Consider the following 25,174-nt stretch of genomic DNA (forward strand, 5'->3'; position numbering starts at 1 on the left):
ACTTACAAGATCCATACTCAACTATACATTTTTACAAACAAAGAGGAACGTATTTCTCAAATTACGGTTTAGCATGAGTTTTTGGCAAAAAAATAAACTACGCAAGCTTTTAAAATTATAGAAAAATTGTAGCCGTGTGACAGTTTTTCGTAGAACTAGCATCGGCATGCGTTCTGATTCTACGCAGAAGTGTCACACGGAGCATTTTTGGCTCTAATTTGCTGTTTTTTTTGTAGGAAATGTAATTTTTTTGGCAGAAAACATTGTAAAATGATTAACTTGAACTGTTCACTACGAAAAACCTGTCGGTGAACTCTTAGTTTGAGAGAAAAATTGGAAATATAGCTGATATTTCAATCGCGTTTTTCTCGTTTGCACGTTTTTCCACATGGGACAATCTTGCTTAGAACGGCAGTGTAGCGTTAATTTTTGTTAGTTTTTAGTCAGAACTTATTCTATTAATTTTAGTAACACTTTTTACATAACTTTAATTTTTTTTTTAATCTTAAACATGAATCCTTTAAAAGGAAATCTTTTTCCATTGAGATTCATAGAGTAAATTAGTTGAATGTATTGCCGCATTTCCCGCATTAGATTATAAACTTTGAGTTCTCAGCATGAGTAATGTTTTGCCCGCGTCGCGTATTAGTTATTTTGTTTATTATTTTTTGCTGCCAGACGTGCTGAGAACAGTAGCGTCAATTACCAGGGGGCTCAATAGAGCTTTTTGGTAAAAAAGGCGAGTTTTATTATAAAACGTGTTTTTGGAAAATCAATTATATTGAAATGAAAAATAAATACAGTCAAAATAGATGTTTAGCAAGTGGTCATGAACACAAACGTGTAGTGACAGTTTTGCCACACTATGAAATTGCACTAACTTTATAACCGTTGGGTAGAATTTAATGAAAATTTGAGCGGATTTAGTTCATAGTGCATTGTTTACATCCTGTAAATTTTAAAGTTCTGTGATCAAAACTCGCGAGAACAAGGATCTCTCGCATCGTTCCATCGGTAAAACGTTGAGAATCGCGAATTCCACGGTTTCGCGAGTGATTAAGCGATTCGAGGAACGATTGACCACGGATCGGAAATCAAGAAGTGAAGGAAAAAGTATTTCGTACAACACCATAAATCACAACCGCGTAGTTGAGGCCTTCAATCGAAACTCGAACGCCTCCGTTCGGGATGTGGCTAAAAATCTGCACCTAAGCCGAAGTTTTGTATAGAAGGCCAAAACTAAAGCTGGACTTCAAACGTTCAAGGTTAAAAAAGGCTCCTAATCGCGACGAGAAGCAGAACAAGTACGCCAAAACTCGCGCCAGGAAGTTACCATGCCGACGAAAGTTGAATGCTGCATCATGGACGACGAAACATATGTGAAGGCCGACTTCAAACAGATCCCCGGCAACCTGTTTTTCACGGCCCAGAATAAGTTCAGCGTTCCGGAGCATGTCCACACTCAGAAGATGTCCAAATTTGCGAAAAAAATCCTGGTTTGGCAAGCTATCTGCATGTGCGGGAAGCGGAGTGCACCTTTCGTGATCCAGGACACGATAAACGGACAGGTGTACATGAAAGAGTGCCTCTAGAAGCGGCTGCTTCCTCTCCTAAAGGCCCACAACGTACCAACACCAACAATCTTCTGGCCAGATTTGGCCTTATGCCACTTCTCCAAGGACGTGCTGAAGTGGTATGCGGAGTCAAATAAGGTCAATTTCGAAATGTTCAACCCTCCCAACACTCTGGAGCTCCGCCCTATCGAGAAGTACTGAGCGATTATGAAGCAGCACCTTCTTAAACGACAAAGGATAGTGAAGACAGTCGAGGAACTGAAGAATGTATGGGTTTATATGCAAAAAACGGTTGATTCACAGGTTGTGCAGAATGTTATGGCCGGGATTAAGGCTAAGATGCTGGCATTTGCGTATGAACTGTAAAAAAATGAGTAAAATGGTAAAATGAAGTATAATAGTTATTTTTCAATTCCTGAAAATTTGATGACAATCGGATGAAAACTAGAATTTTGCGAATCAATTTTGTGTGTGTGGCAATTTCATCGTGGACTCCCTTTAGTGCACAACTAGTGGACTACCAGGGTAAAAACAAATACGTCATAAGGTATTGGGCTGGCAAGCCGAGATGAGATGTTGTAGGTAATTTGATTCTCTCTATTTACTCTGTTGTGATATGAGCCTACTTGGTTGAATGATTCAACTGAATCAAAGTAATCGAAAGATTCCTTTTAATTCAACCACGGTAAATGAAAAGTTCATATACCAGTATTTCGATAGCAACTTACTACCTTCTTCAGTGAACGTTTTCTCTATTTATTTAGTGATGAATAACCTAATAGGATAAAATCCCATAAAATGTTTTTCATGTTTCGCTTGAATGCATCATTTTGCTGGGGAGCTCGAGTCCTTATGCCAGTAATGATTTTCCAAGCATATCATCTTTGGTACAGTACACATTTCAGCGCATTTTCAGCACATAGATTTACTAAATAGGCATTGGGTTTTTGCTATATCTCCTATGGGTGTATAAAATTATGAGCGGCACTGCATCTTTGAAAATTTGTCAAAAATTCTAATGTTTCGCTTGATGTCAAAATGGGTCTGGTGTGTTACTTTTTATAAAAAATAATCTTCAAACTGGGTAAACAAATTATCTTGCACGTGACATACACATGACATGACAACAAGATTATACAAGCTAAAAAAATCTTATCACAAATATTACAAAACGAAGTAATGACTCAAACAGTCAGTTCATCCATCGAGCTACAAGGCTTCAAGCTAATCCTTCGGAACGGATTTAGGCATAAGGTGATCTTGGCTTAGACCGGCAGGGTATCGTTGAGTGGATAACAAACATCCAGCACGATTGTGATTGACGCCGCCGCCGTTATTTTTATCTTCTGGAGGGACAGTTTACGTGCGTTTCAGCAAGCAACCAAAGATACTGTCACATCGTTAATATGGTTAGGTTAAAGGTGTTTTCCGGGTAGGATGTTTTTGCTGATACGGGCGGTACAAAGTTCAACGTCTAGCCGAATCAGGTGATTCCTTTCGGCAATGGTAGATTAAAATGTTTCAATGGAGTTTAGAGAAACAGATTGTAGCATTAGACTGAGTCGATTTGGGGTCATTTTTGAATTTCGTTGTGGTCCAAAACTCATCCATGATTTTTTGCCGGATTTTAAAATTACGTTTCCATGAGTAAATTTGAGCTTTCAGGTTTGTATGGGAAAAATGAATATTAAGTACTGAAAAATTAACATCATTTTTGTCTCTTCTGTGGAACCGAGCCTGCTGATGGTTTTTGTGCCAATTTATAAATTTTTTAAAGGAAATTTTTCGCTGAACAACTTTGTCAAAGACCGTAACTTCGTATCTTATTAAGCAAAAAAGTTATTAGCTGTTTAACAGGGGTGTGTCTTTTCGCATTGATAAACAATAAATTCAATTGACATCACTGCTGGAGCCTCGCGTAGTATTGCATGAAAGTAGTCATGCAATACCTCGCGAAGCTCCAGCAGTGATGTCAATTGAATTTATTATTTATAAATGCCATAAGACATACCCTTGCTAAACAGCTAATAAATTTGTTTGTCTAATAAGATACGACGTTACGGTCTTCGGCAAAGTTATTCACCGAATCGATAATAATGGTAACTTGCTGGTTTTAAGATTGAAGCTTTTTGGAGTGACAATGTCACCCCAATCTGCATTGGACCTTAAGGCAAAAATACAATTTAAAAAAAATAAAAATTACAAAAAAATATTTACAAAAATAAAAAAATAAAGAAACAACGCAAAAAATTGTAAGCATTAAAAAAATACAACAAAAATTTGAAAAAAAAATGTCGAAAAATTTATGTTATGTAGAAAATACAAAAACAACCAGTGGTGAACTAACTCATTCTATTATTTCAAAATCAATGAAAAATAACTATTTTTTTTAAAGATTTTTATCACATTTTATTTAGAACCACGAAAAACACTCAATAGGAAACTTTCCGGAGCACGCCTTGCCTTATTTTAACATAAAATGGACCAAATATGCAGATTTCATATTCTTGAGTCAATCAAAGGGTCGTTTTCATTTCTTATAATATTATTTGTGCAGTGTAAAGAAAATCGTAATAGCAAAAATCCATATTCCATACAGTTGGTTCTTAATATGGTGAAATTCTTTGATAATACTCAAATTGGTCACCCTATCAGTCTCTTCACAATAAATGTATCACTTCCGATTAGAAACGAATGTAGAGAATCGAAGAAAAGAGCATTTTTTCAATCAAAATTCCAAGATTTTCATTAATTTAAAGTTATAATATCATATAGTTCAAAAACATTCCAGGAACTTTTCAAATAACCAGCTTGGTCTGTATAACCGAGATGCCATGTGTCCTGATTTTTCAAAATTTGTCCTAATTTTCGAGAGACTGTCCTGATATTTCAAAAACTTGTCATCAGAAGATTAGATCTTCTCGCATGAGCATGAGACAAAAAATAAGATCGACTCACCTGGGGTTTCACCCTACCATTGGTTCCGAATCGACCGGGTTCGCGTCCAGCATCTCTAACGATTTTCCACCCGTTTTCATCCAGGCCCAGGTACAGGAATCAAAGTTTAACAAATAAGAAGATGAGTGTTTAGTTTTCATAAGAAATTTAAAAATTGTTATTCATTTAAAAAGTTTTATTTAAACCTAACCTAACTACTTAAAATCTATTTAAAATGTCAATTGTTAAAAAAAATAATTTAGATCTTAATACTATGTGTGTGTGTGTATTTGTGTAATTTCGTGTCTTAAACTATAGTGTATCCCTCGACGTCAGCAAATTTACAAAGCATGCATGCATGCAAACCAAGCCCAAATCCATTTTTGTGCGGATTGGCTTTCGGCTTCATTGTGTCAAAATTGCCACTCCGAATACATTTATGCAGAAAAATCAAGCTCCGGAACAAATAGGTCTGCAGAAAAGACCAAGAGGCAAAATTAGGATATTTGTCCTTTATTTTCCAGGAGGTTTCATCTTACCGATCCCGTGTCCACGTTTTTCAGATTAGCCCATCATTGTGGGGTCCATCGAACAGAAAACGAATACCATGTGCAAAAATTCTTTGTTCGTTCGGCCGAACTGGTATTCACGTATGATGACCCTGTGCAAAAACGTGGACTTAACATGTATGTCACATATATAAAAATTCGTTGAATTTTACCTCAGTGATTCTATCACACCCTTCACGTCGCAATCCCGAAAAATTTAACAATCAGCCTAAAAGCTGCGTTGTCGGTCAGGCACTGTTAACGTGTTAACGTTGTCACCGGAAGTGATTATCACTTTGTATTGTAACACTCCGAATTTTTCTACCAACGTTCGATTAAAATCACGCCTGCCTGCTTTGCGGTTAACCGACAACTGGTACTGAGATCAGTTTCGGGATTTGTTTCAACACTCTACCCGTAGCTCATTCTATCGAGTTCGATCAGCGATTAGAGATACTCCGACACCTGATTACTCCAGAGTATACTACCCTCTTGAGTGTCCGATAATTGGTAGTGATGAGAGACGTACCTATGTGGTGTAGACAGATATACTATCTGCTCACACCACTTGGTGAAGGTCATTATGGGCATTGTGGACTATTTCTGATGAGTTCCTCAGTTAGATATTTAAGTTTTGGAGTGGCTATTAGATTGCATGTTTCGAAGATGTGTGATGTGTAATGTGTAATGGGATGTGTGTGTGCTGAGAGTTGTGTAGATACAAGCTTTTTTTTTTATTTAACTTTCATGCCCTTCTCTGGCTGGAGGGATATAATATCCATATCCAAAGCATCGGATTTACTGCCCTAGTCGATCGGTGACAGGGTTACAAACTCTTGAATTGAATTGAAAATTGGTCTCAAAATGTTCTGAGTTGCCCTGATTTTCAAAAAACAAAAAAATATTAATCATAATTGAATTTGAAATGATGAGAACATCAATCTTTTTTAAGAGAACATGTACTCTTTTTCGATCGAGGAATGGGCGTATTTTTCTTTTTGAGAAATTTTACAAAATGTACTCTTTAAAAAAAAATGATCAGAAACACCGATGTATTATTTAAATTTATGAAAATGTTTCACATCTAAGGCAAACACTACGAAAGGAATACAGCCTACAAAAAATTACTTTAATATTTTGTTTTAAATAATCATACATTTTTAATCATTATGAATAGTCAGCGCGAAAAAACGCCTTTGAGAATGCAAACAGTAATCGATATGCACAAAATTTAGAGAATATTTTAAAAGAAAATTTATAATTGTCATTGAAGTCGCGATATATTGTAAATTTATGGAATTGGCGTTTTTGGCAAGTTTAAAATCTAAATTTGCCAGAAACCTCGATTAAATAGAAAAATAAAATCCATGTGTGACCCGAGCTATGCGCCTGAACGATATGCAATACCAGAGGATAGGGTTTGTCAATGTATTTTATATAATCCGAGGTGGTCCTTCCACCGACTGCCACGGGTAAGCGGGGTTTAACGTGGTTCTACTGTACATCCTTTTGCATACCATCAGGCCGCCAAGCTCGATAAATATATGGATCTTGTGTCAACCTGATGGCTGGGATAACGCGGGAGCCTAAAAAGCTGGAGTTCGGATAAGCTGTTTAAAGTTTCTCCTAACTTTTTCGATAAATGATCTCAATGTACTCTTTTTGGTGTCACGGGATATGGTAACCCTACACTCAGAAATAAATAAAATATCAAACAATTAATTTTTAGGTATTTTCACGTTTCTCCCTCTTTACGCACACGGATATTTCTCATGGTGTAATTACACTGAACCTCGAAAATACCCAAACTTGAGAACTTTCCCCGCCAACCCGAATGAAACTCCCTCCCTACAGGTTTGGCTTTTGGTGGCATAGCTCAAAGTTAAGCTCTTAAAGGAGAACTCATCCCCCAAAATCTGATACCACAATAAAATGGAAATCAAAATAAAAAAAAAATATCGCCAGGTTCAGGAATCACACCCATACCTGCAATGGCTTTGCGATTACCATCTCAGGATGCTAACCGCTCGACCACCGAAGAGTTGTTGAGAGAGGCAGCTACATCATCGTATATGTGAGACTTTCTGCGAATGAAGCGGGAATAAAAGTTATCCCCCAAAAAAACAGTTCTTCGCTTTGAACTTACCCCCCAAACCTAAATCTGCCACGATGGAGGTAACAGAATCAGATGCGCTTACAACAAAAACCCCCCAAAAAAACAGTTCTTCGCTTGAAGGACAAGTTTGGCTTATTGGCAAGCTGTGATTTTTTCACAAACTTAAGTTGTCAATCTTGAACTTAGGTTTGGCGGGTGGCAGTTCTCAAGTTTGGGTATTTTCGATTTTCAGTGTACTGGGATATTTCTCACTGAGAAATATTTCTGCGATTAAAATTTATGCATTGAGAAATGGGATCACTCAGAAATGAAAAAAATATCAAAATTATTATGTTTTAATAACACAGATATTTCTCTGACATCAATATTAAGAAATATTAAAAAATAACTTTTTCAGATATTAAAATGTATGCATCCGAATAATTTCTTGGCGTGTAATGATCCAATGCTTAAAATTTAATGACAGAGATATTATTTTGATCAAACAAACGCTTTGTGATTTGTGCGTTTGAGTCCCAGCTAATCGGGTTGAGCACGTGCGATTCTTCAGTAACATAACGCCCCTTAACATAACTGTATGTCGATTCCATTATCTTTAAATATTTAACTGAATCATATTTAAAAAATATGGAATCAATTGCAGCAAGTAATTTTATCAGGGAAAGTGCACATGTTTTTATGATATGGTCAATAATGCACATTGACCGTAAAACTTGTACAAAAATCAAACGATTTTCGTTTGATTTTTGTGTTCATTTCTGCTTTAAGCGTTTTCCTTTCTATCCCTGCTCAAACTTTTTTTTCCGACCACCAGATGCCGCTTCCATAACAATCCTGCATGCTCTATGCATAAATTTTAATCGCAGAAATATTTCTCAGTGAGAAATATCCCAGTAATTACACCATGAGAAATATCCTTGTGCGTTAAGAGGGAGAAAAGTGAAAATAACTAAAAAATAATTGATTGATATTTTATTTATTTCTGAGTGATGATTGTTATGGAAGCGACATCTGGTGGTCAGAAAAAAAAAGTTTGAGCCGGGATGTAAAGGCAAACGCTTAAAGCAGAAATAATCAGAAAAAGCAAACGAAAATCGTTTGATTTTCGTACAAGTTCTATGGTCAATGTGCATTATTGACCATAGCATACAAAACAAATGCACTTTCTCTTTAATAATTATTTTCTGCTATAGATTCCATCCTTTTCAAAGATGATTCACAAATTCGAAAAGAATGGAATCTGCTTGTAGTCAAGTTGAGCGGCATTTTGCAACTGAAGAATCTAGCACGTGCTCATACCCGTTTAGTTGGGACTCAAACGCACAAATCACAAAGCGTTTGTTTGAACAAAATAATATTTCGGTTATTAAATTTTATGCATTGGATCATTACACGCCAAGAAATTATTCGGGTGCATAAATTTAAATAACTGGAATTGTTATTTTTTCATATTTCTGGATATTAATGTCAGTCAAATTTCAGAGTAATTAAAACATAATACCCGATTAGCAAAGATCATAATAATAATATGGCCGAACATTGATTTTCTATTTAACAATGAATTTCATCATTAAATCTCAGTATTTATGAACCACTTAAGATCATAGCATTACCACATTTTTTTAGGTGACCTTGAAATATACAGTTGATACATAATATTTCAAGGTTGCCAAATAAACGGGAATCACAGTTTCACAGTAATTTTCTTGTAATATTTAATTTAACAGTGTTTTTCATGGTAACACTAGAATCCAAACCATGCGAAAATTGATAAATTTTTGCTTACTTTGCATATTTATAATTTTTCGTGCAGATAGAAATATATTTTTAATATTTTTTAAATTTCTGAGTGTAGTCTAAGGCCGATGACATAGTGAATACGATGCGATGCGATGCGGCGAATGCGGTTTAATGCGGTGAACCACATTTGATGAAAATGTATGTGAATCGCTTAAACCTGACATACTCAACGCGGCGAAGCAGATGTCAATTTGTTCCGCCGCTCGAGTTCGCGTAGGCTGCGTCCGTAAATTTTCCGCCAATTCGCATCGCATCGCATTCACTATGTCATCGGCCTAAGTTATGTAATGGGGCAGGGGTGCCAGGTGGTTTCCTAAAAAATCAGGACAACGCGAAGTTAAAAATCAGGATTTTTCAGGACATCTCTTGATTCATGAAAATTATAAGGATTTCTGCTTAGACTGCATAAATAAAGGCGCAATACATGTGCTGTAAACTCCTTGTTGGCTGGTCAGTATTTCATATAGAAAAACATCATTTAAATATCATCTGAACCGAAAATTATCATCTGTTAAATGGGATTAACTATTTAATAACCTATTTATTAGATTTTCTCATAGTTTAACTACAAATTCGATCATATTTACGAGGTTTTTTTTATGAAAATCAGGACATTTTAGGGGCAAATTTTCAAAAATCAAGACAACTCAAGGGTTTTTGAAAAATCAGGACGGTTTCTCGAAAATCAGGACAAATCCTGATAAATCAGGGCAAATCCTGATAAATCAGGACAAATCCTGATAAATCAGGATCCTGATAAATTAGGACAAATCCTGATAAGTCGGGACAAATCCTGATAAATCAGGACAAATCCTGATAAATCAGGACACCTGGCACCTCTGTAATGGGGTGAGAAGACTTCTTAATTCATTTTTCAGAACGATGGCGAAACTGTTAGAAAACGCCTGAATGTATACTTGCTTAAATGCCGAAACTTATTCTAACAACGCGTTGCCTACAGATGTTTCCACCAAAGCGTAATTGTTTCAATACTTAATTAACATAAACTTCTTTATTTGAAATTTTTAATGAAATCTTAGTTACATGTTTAAGCTTTACCTATGACTCAAGCTTCTTATAACAGGGTGTCGACTCATATCTGGTAATAAAATTCCCTGATTTTCCCTGATTTTCCAGTCGTTTTTCCAGAAAATTCCAGGTTTGAAAAACAACCTGAAGAAGCAACTTAAAGTTATAAAAAAATATATTTCCCCCGAAAATAAATACACAGAAAGCTTTGAGTCGAGAATACTAATTTATTACGATAATTTTAATGGAAGTATTATTTGTGATAATGATAATCCATTTTAAGATAAGAGGATTTTTTTTATAATCTGACGGGTTTGCGCCGGGGGTCTTCAGATTTTCCCTAAAATTGAAAATTTGGTTCATTTTTGCGACTTAAAAACACATGTATTTTTTCAAATTTTTTACATTTTTATTTCTTGAGTTAGCTTCGGTTAAATTATTTTGTAAATAAAAAATAACCATTTTTCAAAGCTACATAACTCTGTTAATTTTCAACGGAAATTATAAAATAGCAGATCAAAATGCATTGAAATTTTATCAGCTTTCCAAATAAAATATTTGAAAAAAATTAAATAATTACCTTCAACATGAAAAGTTGTAAATAAACTTTAAATGGCGTCTAAAAGTACCGTCTGCACCACCGAATATTTTTCAAAAAATACCATTATATAACACGATTCATGATGCAACTTTCATCTGAAGACACCAAAGTGGGCCATTAACAACTTGAAGAATTATGAAAGAAATAATGACAATAAATCTCTTTTTTTTTGCATCGAAAATAAACAATGGTCGAACAACTGCACTCACATATGGAGATAGCAAGCACTTCTAACAACATGGAAACAAAAGAACTTATCAAAGCAGGTAAAAAAACACTTTTTTTCATCCTTTTCAGACTGCCCCTACTCGCATAACAGTCCCATATGAATTTTCGTCATTTTAGGTCAACATAAGGCTTCAAAATAAAACACTAAAAAAAGAGGTTTTGTTCTAGAAATTTCGAAAAAAAATATCAATTCGTGGCTGTCCTATAGGAAATATACCTGAATAACAGTCCCATATGTGAAATACCACGGATTTGGTTACTTTTCAATGCTTCTTTCGGCGAACAAAATATATTCTGTATGGGACTGTTATGCGAGTAGATTTGAAAAAGGTTTCAAATATGGTCGATTAACAGTCCCATAATGAATAAAAATGGTGCTCTCGACCTTACCAATAACCCAATTTCGAAAATTTCAGGTCTAACGATTTATTATGACAACCTAGAAACGATCTTCGTTTATGCTGAAAGTGGTGGTCACAATTTAAGAATGTATTCCAAAACAGGAAAAGCTGATTTTTTCGCTTGCTTGTTTTTGCATATGGGACTGTTATGAAAGTAGGGCGGTAGCTTGTTGCAGCTTATCTGACTTCATGTTATATCCAAAAATCTAATAACGTATTCGTTTATACTCTGTTTTGCACCAGGTCACAACAAGTTATGCACATTTTACTGTCAATTTTAGAAGTTTATGCGCTATGTTTTGCATCCGTAATTCCCCAGATTCGATTTAAAATGGACGGTGAAACACTGAAGATTCGTGTGTGAGCGATCGAGGTAGCAAAACACTGACGACGAATTATGTTCTTTCTAGTATGGTAAACCTCAAAACTGGGCGAATGTAGAAAACGAATACGGTAAAAGTATCATATTTTCTTCATTTTACAGCCTGGGCTGGCCATACTGAGCTCTTCGATTATTTCTACAACATTTGTGTCACTTTCTCATACTTTTTTGATCAATGGGAAAGGATTTTGGTGTCCAGTGCTTAGCTCCCGATACAAAAACAATGTAAAGCACGTCTATATTTAATTTTTTAATCACATTTTTGTGATCCCAAACACAGGGACTGAACCTTCTACTATTGGCATTGATTATGCTTCACAATGATCTTTGATCGAAAAGTTAATAAGTTATATTGTTTATGACCAGGTTGTTAAAGCAACATCCCCATTATTAGTTATATCACATTAACAATACGATACTAAGAATTTTGGTTAAAATTTAAAGTCAGTTTTGCTGCAAACACTCTACAAAGCACGGAAAAGTAGTGTTTTTTACCTGCTGTAGAGTCCAGTTAAATTATTTCCCGATTTGGAAATGTTTATTCTTCTATCAAATACTCAGCTTCTAATTTCCACGTTTTCACTCCTAAACTGTCAAATCACTTCCTTCCTCTTTTCCAATGCCGTCTTTGATTATACATAAACTTAAATTTGTTATTGATGTAGACAATCACAACACTTATCATCGAGGGGCGATCCTACACCTGCTATAGTAAGTTCTTTTGTTTCCATGTTGTTAGAAGTGCTTGCTATCTCCATATGTGAGTGCAGTTGTTCGACCATTGTTTATTTTCCATGCAAAAAAGAGATTTATTATCATTATTTCTTTCATAACTCTTCAAGGTGTTAATGGCCCCCTTTGGTGTCTTCAGATGAAAGTTGCATCATGAATCGTGCTATACAATGGTATTTTTTGCAAAATATTCGGTGGTTCAGACGGTACTTTTAGACGTCATTTAAAGTTTATTTACAACTTTTCATGTTTTTTTTTTTTTTTTTTATAAATTACTTTATTTGAAACGGCTCATACCTTTGAGTTTTAAGGAGCCAAACTCGTTTTTGTGTTTATAACAATTGATTACTTAGGTCTAGCACTTTTTGTTTCAAGAGGAGAAAAAGATAGAAAGGGAAATAGGAAATTGAAAAGAATTATAGACAGAGATCGATAGCTTTTAGAAAAAGATAAATTTCGAACATGTAGTCCAAATCTAGCACAGCTAACACATCCCTCACTGGAACATAGGGTGGTTTTCCTCGGGCCCGGAGGGAGTCTATCAAATTCGTTCTAGCGACAAGATGGACCTCGCACGACCAAACAATATGCTCGATGTCGTGGTAACCTTGGCCACAGCCACACAAATTGCTGCCAGCAATATTTAAACGATAGAGTACCGCATCCATGGAATAATGATTGGACATGAGACGGGAGAATATACGAATAAAATCCCGACTCAGGTCCAATCTATTAAACCAGGGTTTGAGGCTTACCTTTGGAATAATCGAGTGGAGCCACCGACCCATATCATCCTCTTTCCATTTGCGCTGCCAGTTGACAACAGAGTTCCTTCGTGCCAAGAAGTAAAATTCGTCGAAGACGATTTCACGGTGATACGTGTCGCCTTCTGTCGCCCCCACTTTTGCCAGAGAGTCTGCCCTCTCATTACCCATTATCGAGCAATGTGAGGGGACCCAAACAAAGGTGATGGCAAAGCAACGTTTTGATAAAGCACTCAGAATATCTCGTATCTTCCCGAGGAAATACGGCGAGTGCTTTCCCGATCTTATTGAACGGATTGCTTCAACAGAACTAAGACTGTCCGTTACAATATAGTAGTGTTCTGTTGGCCGTGATGCGACGCTTTCCAACGCCCAAAAAATGGCTGCTAACTCTGCAATGTATACAGAACATGGTGACTGGAGATTATATGAGGCGCTAGCTATTTCGTTGAAAACTCCAAATCCCGTTGATTCCTCTATTAGAGACCCATCGGTAAAGTACATTTTATCAGCATCGACGTGTCTATATTTAGCATCGAAAATTCTTGGAATCAAAAGTGGACGATGCGATTCCGGGATTCCACGAATTTCTTGCTGCATAGACAAATCAAACTGGACAGAAGAGGTGTCGTAGTCATGGATGAAAACACGAGTTGGAGAGTACGAAGAAGGATTAAACTGCATGGACATAAAGACATGATATATAGACATAAATCTTATTTGAAGATTTTGCTCAAGTAGCCTTTCAAAATTTACGATCACCAATGGGTTCATGACCTCACACCTGATGAGGAACCGGAGAGATAATAAATTAAATCGATCCTTCAGTGGGAGTATGCCTGCTAAAACTTCAAGACTCATGTTATGCGTTGAGGGCATACAGCCCAACGCTATGCGGAGACAACGATATTGGATACGCTCGAGTTTGATGAGGTGAGTTTTAGCAGCTGACTGGAAACAGAAGCTACCATACTCCATCACTGAAAGAATAGTTGTTCGATACAATTTTAAAAGATCTTCTGGATGGGCTCCCCACCAGGTGCCAGTGATTGATCGGAGAAAATTGATTCTTTGTTGGCATTTTCCTTTCAGATACTCAATGTGGGCTCTCCAGGTACACTTGGAATCAAACCAAACCCCAAGATACTTGAAACACCTCGATTGAGTGATCGTTCTGCCTAGGAGTTGAAGCTTAGGTTGAGCAGGTCTATGTTTCTTAGAGAAAACCACCATCTCCGTTTTCTGAGGGGAAAACTCAATCCCAAGCCCTAAAGCCCAGGAAGACAATCTGTCTAAAGTATCTTGTAAAGGTCTGTGCAGATGAGACTCGGAAGATCCTGTGACAGACACCACGCCGTCATCTGCAAGTTGTCTTAGAGTGCAGCCTTCAGAGAGACAACTGTCGATGTCACTTACGTAAAAGTTGTACAAAAGTGGACTTAAACATGAACCCTGCGGGAGGCCCATGTAAGAGGTTCTTCTAATTGCAATATCTCCGTGAGCAAAGTTCAGATGTTTCTCACAAAGCAAGCTGTATAAGATGTTGTTCAAGAGAGGAGGCAGACCCCGGGAGTGCAACTTGTCTGACAACACCTCTATTGGAACTGCATCAAAAGCTCCCTTTATGTCCAGAAACACTGAAGCCATTTGCTCACGTTTTGCGTACGCCATTTGTATCTCTGACGACAGCAAAGCAAGACAATCGTTTGTCCCTCTGCCCCTTCGAAACCCAAATTGAGTATCTGAAAGGAGACCATTTGTTTCAACCCATTTATCCAAACGAAACAAAATCATTTTCTCCATCAATTTGCGTATACAAGACAACATCGCTATTGGACGGTACGAATTCGCATCGGACGCTGGTTTTCCGGGCTTTTGGATAGCGATAACTCTCACTTGTCTCCACTCTTGGGGAACAATGTTATGCTCCAAGAATTGATTAAATAAATTTAACAAGCGAAATTTGGCAGCGTCCGGAAGGTTTTTCAACAAGTTAAATTTGATTTTATCAATACCCGGAGCTGAATTGTTGCAAGAGAGGAGGGCAAGTGAGAATTCGACCATCGAAAAGCTGGAATCCATACCACACCTATCTGGAGGCACATCCCGTATTATTTTTTGTACAGGCGTAGAGTCTGGACAGACTTTCCGTGCGAAGTTAAATATCCATCTATGTGAATATTCCTCACTTTCATTCGTAGATGATCGATTACGCATGCTGCGTGCCACTCTCCACAAGGTACTCAAGGATGTTTCTCGTGATAAGCCACCCACAAAATTCCTCCAGTACGCCTTTTTCTTCCCCTTGATCAATTTTTTAAACTTATTTTCAAGGGAAACATATACTTCAAAAAGGGCGAGAGATCCATATTTCCGAAAATCTTTGAATGCTTTTGATTTGTCCTTATAAAGCTTGGAACACTGCTGGTCCCACCATGGGTTTGGAGGCCTTCGAGGAACTGATGAGTCTGGGATGGGTTTTGTTTGAGCACGAAGTGCACTTTCATGTATTAATCGTGAAAGAAAGTGGTACTCCTCGGTAGGAGGTAAAACATTCGTAGAACCGATAGCTGATGTTATTTCGTCCGTGTACTTTTTCCAGTCGATGTGTCTTGTAAGGTCATATGTCATATTTATTGTGTTTGAAGAGCTGACCCCATTGGTGATTGTAATTTTGATAGGCAAATGATCACTACCATTGGGATCAGGGATTACCTTCCACTGGCAATCCAATGATAGTGAATTTGAGCAGAGTGAGAGGTCAATTGCACTGTGTCTTGCAGGTGGTTTAGGTATTCGTGTTTTTTCTCCCGTGTTCAAAACTGTTAAATTGAAACTATCACAAATGTCATAGATAAGAGTAGAACGACTATCGTCAATTTGTTCTCCCCAGACAGTTCCATGCGAATTGAAATCGCCCAGGATTAACCTTGGCTCAGGGAGCACTGAGCACAGGTCCTCTAGGTGATTTCGATCCACTGCAACTCTCTGAGGCCAGTACAAACTGACAACACATAAGTCCTTACCTCTTATAGTTGTATGACACGCAACAGCTTCAATTCCGCCTGATAATGGAAGGTGGATTCTGTAAAAGGAGTGGCGCTTATTGATCCCCAAAAGCACCCCTCCATAAGAATCGTAACGATCCAGACGGATAACATTAAAATCGTGGAATGAAATGTTCGATTGAGAAGAAAGCCAAGTTTCGGACAACGCAAAAATGTCACAATTTATTTCATGAAGAAGATGTTTGAACGGATCCATTTTCGGAATTAGACTACGACAATTCCACTGTAGAACAGTGATATCTCCGACCTCTCGGCGTAAATTAGCCATCGAGAGAGATAAACACTGAAAGAAGGGGCCAGGTTTGCATCAATTGCTTCAAAAATGTCTTTGCCAAGGGGAGCATTGCGAAAACAATGTCTCTTATGGATTCAGATACGTTGAAAAACGATAATATTCCATTTACTATATCAGTTAGCTTGAAAATTCCCGCTTGGGAGGTTGGTTCTCCCGAAACTACGTTGGATATTGGAGACTTCGAAGATCCTGCCACTTCTGGTTTACTCTGGGGTACAAATTTCATGGGGAATCCAGGAGGGCCTGTTTTGGCATTTCTCGAACTTGATGGTTTTTGTCTATTATTTATTGTAGAGCTAACTGAGGGTATTTTTTCCGGAACTTTGGGGGTTTTAGGAGCAGGTTTTGCCCGTTTCCGGGAGTTTCCAACGAAGATAACTGGTCTATCCTGATCAGTGGAATCAGTGTCTTCACTGTCAACTGACAGCACTGAGAAGATGTTACTGCATTGGGGTTGGGTCGGAGGCGCCGCGCTCTTTAAAATTGCTGCATAGGAACGTTTTGACCGTTCCTTCAAAGAGCGCCTTTGTTTATCCCAGCGGCTCTTGAATGCCTCGCACAGGGAGATATCATGGGGTGAGCCCCCGCAATAGACACATTTCTGCTCTATTGCTGAGCACGCTCCTTCCCCATGAGTCTCCCCACAGTTGGGACAACGCGTCTTGTTGTAGCAGTGGGACGCTGTGTGTCCCAATTTTATGCAATTTTTACATTGCATCGGTCGAGGCACAAAGAGCCGCACAGGAAGCCTCAAAACTCCGTCAATCAAGACGTAGTTAGGGAGGGCGGTACCTGCGAAGGTAACACGAAATGAGGCTGAAGGAGTGTACCTTTTATCTCCATTAACGACGGTGGTAGTTCTGAGTTGGCGACAATCCAAGATTTCAACCGAAGTCGAATCAAGGCTCTTGAACTTACCAACGCCGTTGGATTTAATGTACTCCTCCTTGAGACTCATCTCTGTGATCACGCCCTCGATCTCTACGTCTCGAGAGGGGATGTAAACACGGTACTCAAGGTTAATGAAATTGCTGGCTACAATTTCATTTGCGGCTTTCCGGTCAGCCACAACAACGCGCAGCTTGTTCGGACGTACTTTAGTAATACTAGATACAGAGGGCCACCTCGCCAGATCTTTGGTGATCTGTACCACATTTAGTTGCTTACCATTTACTTTGGGCCGGATGAAAACCACCCAAGGTCCAGTGAGAGATGAGCCCTCTGTGTATTTTCGGAGCCGGGTTGTTCCACTCTTAACCGAGGGCGATGAAGAATTACCACCCACCTGAGAATGGATCGCATTTGAGGGACCAGCATCATCTGTATCCTCCAAATGCTCTTCATTCTCGTAGGTTGAATTCTCATCGTCCTCGGTTGAGGCGTTTAACCCCCCGCCTTCGTCCATTTTTATCAACGGAGACACTAGTGTCTTCCGTTTTCAAAATTTGAACGAAGCACTGAAAATTCAAAATATAATAGTGAAAATGATAGGGTAGGAAAAGAGAAAAAAAAAGAAGTTACAAACTTGTTTCTTAATTCGAAAACGACGATTTCCTTCAGTGTCTGCGATGGTCCAAATATCTAACGTCAACAATGGCCGACCGCCACGTGGTTTTCTTTCGATCGGATGTCCGTCCGTCCGTACTGCCTGTCCGCCTTGATCAGGACGTAGATGGTCAACAATTGTGGTCACCAGGATGAGTTGGTTCCCCGACAACGGCAATCAAAGTCCGAATTATTCGGGCTTCCAATAAGATCCAACCGGCGCTGCGGGAGATTTTATTCGGATGTATCCGGCTGCTGGTAAGGAATAATCCTTTTCCAATCGGTGTAATATTGCACCCACGGTTTTATTGTAGTCGCACTTCAAAAATAAACTTTGAAACCACTCTTTCGACGAAATTGTTTTTTTTTCACTAGCAGCGATAAAAACGCGACCGCCTTCGGCGAGTGATGCCAAACCAATGAACTTTTCATGTTGAAGGTAATTATTTAATTTTTTTTTCAAATATTTTATTTGGAAAGCTGATGAAATTTCAATGCATTTTGATCTGCTATTTTATAATTTCCGTTGAAAAATAACAGTTATGTAGCTTTGAAAAATGGTTATTTTTTATTTACAAAAAAATTTAACCGAAGCTAACTCGAAAAATAAAAATGTTAGAAATCTGAAAAAATACATGTGTTTTTAAGTCGCAAAAAATAACCAAATTTTCAATTTTGGGGAAAATCTGAAGACCCCCGGCACAAATTGTCAGATAATTAAAAAAAATTCCCATGAGTCAGCCAGTTCGGATCCACTTGTAGAAATTCTTATGATTTCAGCATAACAATTTTCTCTTGCAAGCAATCAGCCTTCTTCTGTGCGTCTTCCAAAATTTTCCTCCGTTTCACCTCAAGCGATTTTGCTTCCGCTTCTTGATGACGTTTCATCAGCTTTCTTTGATCTGATTCAAGAGCTTCCTTTTTGCGGCTATCTTTGTCTTTCAAATACAGAGAGCATGTGAATTTCGAACTCTCTGAATAAGTTTGTTGGAAATTTGGACTGTTTGTATCCCTCCAGCATAAAAACAACATCATAGATTTGTCGTTTAGCCACCACTGATTCTTCACGCATATTTTCGAAGAGACATTTGGAATTTACTGAAAACCCACGTTCAACATTCGCGTTGCCATGTGAAAGAAAGCAGATCATTTTGACGATTTTGGAGAATTCTGGACACTTTTAAGCAGATAATAAACAAACTACGACGTTTCAATTTCTTCAAATAAAATCAGGATCATTATTTTTTCCCTGATTGGTGGAAAAATTCCCTGATTTTCCCTGATGCAAATTGAATTCCCTGATTTTCCAGGTAGTCGACACCCTGTATAAGGTTAGTTAGGATTTTTTTTTTCAAAATCGTGGCTTGTTGGATTAGTTTTGTCTTTTTCTTTAACTTACATTAAGCTTTACAGCTTATTTCGAATGATTTATCTCGGTTACGAATTTTTCAAAATGCCGATTCAAATGGATGTCCTTTCTGCGATAGAGTTCCGTACAGCGCGCGGTAAATCCAAGCAAAATACGTTACTAACACAAGCTAATGAGATTAAAATTTAAAGCGAAACGCGAAAGTAGGTCAGCAATCTACTACAGCGCAGCAGCAGCAAAAGGGATTTCCCAAAATCTTACCATAATTTGAATTTTAATGTACATGTGTGATTTAATCAAACTTTATTCAACTTACCCAAATCGATGCTGGCTTCTGAATTTCCCAAAATAGCTTTCCTGTTTTTTTTTCAAGACTTTAGATGTGTCTATTTTTAAAAGACGGAAATGCACTGAACGATGTAATAGCTTCACTTTTCAGTAACTCTTCGAAATAGATCGCACTTTATAATCAAATTTAAGCCACGACCACTGTTGAAAGAATCAAAACGTCCAAACTACGCGACACAGCTGAATCATTGAATAATCAACGAAATCTTCTAATGCTCGCAGCAACAACGTAATTTAAGAGCCCGAACATCAAAAAAAAAAATCTCAATCTAACACCCCCAGCCGCAGGACCTCAAAGTAAATAACGAAGACACGGCACGAACAAATACGCACACGATTTCTCCGAAGAAAATCTCAAAGCGAACTGAAGTTTGAATTTCTGACGTTTTCGATTGGTTGATGACGTTTCATCCACCAAGAAGATGAAGAACAAAACGGAAATGATGAAAACAAACAAAGTTCAAAAGAAAGATTCCTGATGATGAGCGCGACATCTGACTGATTTTTGGTGAACCCTTTTCCTAGACTATTATTTGGAAATGAAACATGGAAGTAAACCTCAAAAAGAAGAACATTAACCTCATAAAGTGAAGAAATTTAAACAATTATAGAGCGTCATCGCAATTATTTTGAATTTTTTGTAAAATTTATTATTCATGTGATTTTGAGCGATTTCTTAGATGAGGTTCCATTTTAACCCAAATCGGTAGCGATTCTTCCGGTCCTACGCCGTTTGGCCTAAAGTCATTTGGCATAAAGCCGTTTGGCATAACGTCGTTTGGCATAAAAGTCGTTTGGCATAAAGTCGTTTGGCATAATGGCCGTTTGGCATAATGGACGTTTGGCATAATGGTCATTTGGCATAATGGCCGTTTGGCATAAAAATATAAAAATTTATAAGGTAACATAAAATGTTGCTAAACATTAAAATACATAAGTTTTTTTTTCAATTTACCGATTTTCTAGGTTTAATCAAATCCCTAGGAAATCCCCGTGTTTCTAGGTTTACCCAAAGCTAGGGACAATCTCCTAGCCCGGTCCGCAACACGAAGCGTAAGGACCATACTTCATTTTAGTTCGAACGCGAAGCGTGAGGAGGCTTCCTCGAAATTTGCATCCATCATTTTAGGACGGCCACGTCTTTCTAGGTTTATTCAAAGCCCTAGGAAGGCCCCGTGTTTCTAGGTTTACCCAAAGCTAGGGACAATCTCCTAGCCCGGTCCGCAACACGAAGCGTAAGGACCATACTTCATTTTAGTTCGAACGCGAAGCGTGAGGAGGCTTCCTCGAAATTTGCATCCATCATTTTAGAACGGCCACTACCCAAAGTTAGGGACAATCCCCTAGCCCGGTCCGCAACGCGAAGCGTAAGGACCATATTTTATTTTAGTTCGAACGCGAAGCGTGAGGAGGCTTCCTCGAAATTTTTATCCATCATTTTATGCCAAACGGCCATTATGCCAAACGGCCATTATGCCAAATGATCATTATGCCAAACGACCATTATGCCAAACGGCCATTATGCCAAACGACTTTATGCCAAACGACTTTTATGCCAAACGGCGTTATGCCAAACGGCTTTATGCCAATTGACTTTATGCCAATCGGTATACAATCGATTCTTCCATCGCACCAAGAACTGTCAAAAATGAAAATGATTCGGTTATGGTCAGTGAAGGTGAGCTTGGAAATTTCTGTAGTTGTTTTACGGCGTGTTCGTAAATTGATTTGTTCTACCGAAGTGATTTTTTTCTATCGGTGCTGGCGTTCGTAAATTAAACAAACTGTATGCTAAAGCATTGCGAAGGTGATTTGACATCTACCAAACAAATCGATGCATTACCTAACAAATCAGTTTACGAACACGCTGTTAAATATGAAATTTAAAAATGTCTGTAAAAATGTGAAAACTATTTTTTCTTGCAGCAATTAACAAAAAAAAACAGGAAAACGTTGACCTATTTTCATAAGGGGGGACAAAAGAATCGAATTTTTTTTGAATGTATTTCAATATTTATCTTCGTTTAAATTATTCATCAATTTATAAATTCTTTTGCTATCAACAAATTAAAGAACTATTTGCGAAAACAAAAATTCTTAAGTTACAATTTTTTTTTCTAACCCATTGATTTTCTCAGTACAGGCACAGTGTTTCAGATATTTCTGCCAGGTGTCGTTATAATCGTGCGAAAGAATGAAGTTTCCGATCATCCGGAAGTTCAGCTGCCGCCATGTTTGTTTTACTGTCTTTCTTTTTTGACGTTTGGCACCGTCAAGTCAACACGCACGTTCGGTTCGCAGAGTCGAATTTTCCGGATTTTTACCGTAAATCATAATCAAGTAAGTTTTTTTAGGTCCTAAAATGTTCCCGCATCAACCAGTTATTACAACAGCCTGTTATTTGTTTTCAGAATGCCGAAGGAAATTAAAGAAGTGAAAGACTTCCTCATCAAGGCCCGCCGGAAGGATGCCCGTGCCGTCAAGATAAAGAAGAACGAAAACAACACCAAGTTCAAGATCCGCTGCTCCCGGTACCTGTACACCCTGGTCGTGCAGGACAAGGAGAAGGCCGAAAAGCTGAAGCAATCTCTGCCACCGGGCCTGCAGGTCAAGGAAGTCAAGTAGGATGTGTTCCTCGGGTTTACTGAATAGGATGCGTTTTTATTTTATTCATGGATGATGATCACAAACGGTTGGAAGAGTGTTGCGCGAACCATTCAAGCAATGGTTCCGGGAAAAAATATGAAAGGATGCCAATAAAAGCTTGGCAATGAGCGATCAACTTATGGTGTGTTAATTATTTACAGTTTTCCCCTAGTCCGTTTGGTTATTTTATGAAGGATTTTATAAAATGTGCAAAAAAGTGACTTATTTTGGTAAAGCCATGCTTCAGCCTTTCTCGAATTCTATTGGTTTCGTATTTTAGTTCTACGTTGCTAGTTGGTCTAAACAGCATTTGACCATTCAAAACATTTCAGTTAAGTTTAGTTTATCATTCGAAGTAACGGTAGCCTCAAAGTTACAAAATATTCTTTCAAAATAGTAAAATTGATAGCCAGGATTATTCTTGATCCTATTTAACCTGAAATAATAGTTCATTGTAACTGATAGGCTACGTTTAAGTTAATAAATTATAAATTACTTCAAACCATTCAAAAAAAACCGGTAGGTATCAATAGTAAAGAAGATTGCTCTCTTATATGTTAGTGAAATTGTAAGGCTTACCAAGGTATGTATAATATTTAAAATAAAGGTTTTCGAACTTTCGAAAACATTGATTTTCAGGTACCATATGTATACATTTTAGTTACTTTCTTTCGTTCATTTTAGTTAGTTGTTCATTCTAGGCACCGCTATTTCAAGAAACCGAATGTTATTTTGTAATCTCACTTAACGTTTACTATCCTTGACCTTGTACAACAGTTACATGTAACTTTGAGGCTACCGTAATTTCGAATAATAAACTTAAACTTAAAGCTAACTTTTTCCATGAAAACCGTCAGTTCCTTGAAAATACATGCGTGCGTTGGATATTCAAAATCCATAAATATAACTAGTCCTTGATGGGCTTTTAAATAACAAAAAAAGGCCTTGATGGGATAGGTCATCTATTAATAGTATACATTACGGCGTTTTCTACAAGGACGTGGTAAAAAATTAACTCAGCATTTATTGAGCACCTCCATGGCATTCAAAGTGATTTTCGGAAGAATTTAGATTGCTTGAATTTTCAGGCACCGATTCACTCCGATTTAGCTATTTATTTTCACCCTCTTATGATAAACGAATTTATGCAGATGAATGAAATGAAATATTAGTCAATAAAGTATCTGTTGTTTACATAGGAGTTTACAAGCGTTCTTCTATTTTCAAAAAATGCTCAATAAGACTTGTGCTCATTTATTTTTCATTCAACAAAAGAAGAAAGGGTAATTTTGAACCCTGAAATCTCAAACTGTATTCTGAAACTAAAACTTAAAAAAATATTTTAAAAATGAATCTGATTCAAACGTCTGAATCTTGAATCTAAATCTGAAATCTGAATCTGGAATCAAAATTGTAAAATTTGAAATCTGTATCTCAAACTCGACTTTTTATCAGCAATTTAATTTTTTCTTTTGATCTTCCTTCTGTTTTCTTCATAAAAAAAATGCAATTTTTACTATATTTCCGCTTGAAGGTCATACTCCTAACATGCACTTGCACAATTAAGATTTACAACCCCTCAGCGATAAACTTCAAGGGCAACATATTTCCTCCTGTTTTCATCCATCGAACGGCAAACCGCCACGGCGAGGGGGTGTGAAATAATTGAAAAGGTATGTTTTTTTTTACTCAGTTGGACTTGGTCCAGCGCAAACGAAACGACACGACAAGCTCCGTTGCCGGTTTTGTTTGGGTTGATCTAACTTGGGCAAACAGCACCGGATAGGATTGTTGTATTGTTTAAATATTTTGATTAGCTTGCCCCGCAAGCACGGTGTTTATGGCTGGGTTGCGACGACTATGCGTGGAAGTGGCCGTGACTTCGCGGTACGGTTCTTGAGAATCTTGGACAAGTATTGAAGGAAAATTAGGATACTTTAACCGACCATGATGTAAGAATTTTCTCATCCACAGCTACCATAAAGAAGACCAGAGACGACTGAAAATAGCTGAAAATGTACGCACGTGTTTTGATTGATCTCAAAATTTTGGCGACGAGGCTGCGATTCTCGGATTAATTCGGTGCGAAGTTGATTCGATTCGACGAATTACCTATCGTGATTAAATTAAATATTTTCGTATGCACATAATGCACACAGATAAATTATACCTAATGCACCTAAATAGAAGCATGCAACTAAATGTTGTCCAAATAAACTGCCTGTAGGTACCTATTTTTAATTGCAAGCATTTTCACTTTCTTACATTTTCCCTGCAATGATTTTCGAATAAATACCAGCGCCACCAAGTGGGGAAGACTGTACAGAACGCACTAGTTAAGCTTACAGCGCTACCAATCATTTGAGGAGCAAATTGAACGTTTACGGCGATTCAGACATCTGATTTACGGGATTTACGTCTTACTTAAAAAAAATGAAGAAGAAGAAGAAAACCTTGTTTTTGATGATATTTTTGTAAAAAACTAAAACTGCTTCACACATCGTGGGGCAGAAATGGAATGATGATAATATGGAATATAATGGTTGTAACACCAAATATTCAGTAATATGTTCATCGTATTTTTGTTAACGAACCGTACTTTGGCAAAAAATCATTTGTCATTGCTAAAATTTTCGAAAATTCCGCTTTTTAATATACACTTTTTGGTATCCTAATAGGTCAAACGTCTCCATGTAGGCAACGAAATCCTATTTCTTTACTGATATCATGCGCCGCAAATATGGCGGCAGCTGATTTTTGGAATCGAATATTGGTGCACCTTTTAAAATTA

At 37.5% G+C, this 25,174-nt stretch overlaps 2 protein-coding genes across 3 annotated transcripts in view; one reads left to right on the forward strand and one right to left on the reverse strand.

Moving 5' to 3' along the window:
* LOC129740991 (carnitine O-palmitoyltransferase 1, liver isoform) overlaps positions 1-20,089 on the reverse strand; it is a 120,606-nt gene extending 100,517 nt beyond the window's left edge. For both annotated transcript variants that reach the window (XM_055732676.1, XM_055732674.1), the window contains exon 1: positions 19,706-20,089. The gene's annotated coding sequence lies outside the window, so the exon portion shown is untranslated. The remainder of the gene's footprint in view (positions 1-19,705) is intronic.
* Positions 20,090-21,951: 1,862 nt separating this feature from the next.
* On the forward strand, positions 21,952-22,519 carry LOC129746311 (60S ribosomal protein L38). The gene is made up of 2 exons (XM_055739912.1): positions 21,952-22,077; positions 22,149-22,519. Exon 2 carries the CDS (start codon positions 22,150-22,152, stop codon positions 22,360-22,362), a length of 213 nt encoding a protein of 70 aa, XP_055595887.1. The 5' UTR covers positions 21,952-22,077; position 22,149; the 3' UTR covers positions 22,363-22,519.
* Positions 22,520-25,174: the final 2,655 nt, after the last annotated feature.

This window comes from Uranotaenia lowii, chromosome 2, assembly GCF_029784155.1.
Source record: "Uranotaenia lowii strain MFRU-FL chromosome 2, ASM2978415v1, whole genome shotgun sequence".
Lineage (NCBI taxonomy): Eukaryota > Metazoa > Arthropoda > Insecta > Diptera > Culicidae > Uranotaenia > Uranotaenia lowii.

Excerpts from the sequence above, each read along its gene's own strand:
- LOC129746311 (XM_055739912.1), top strand. The coding sequence starts at position 22,150 with ATGCCGAAGGAAATTAAAGAAGTGAAAGACTTCCTCATCAAGGCCCGC.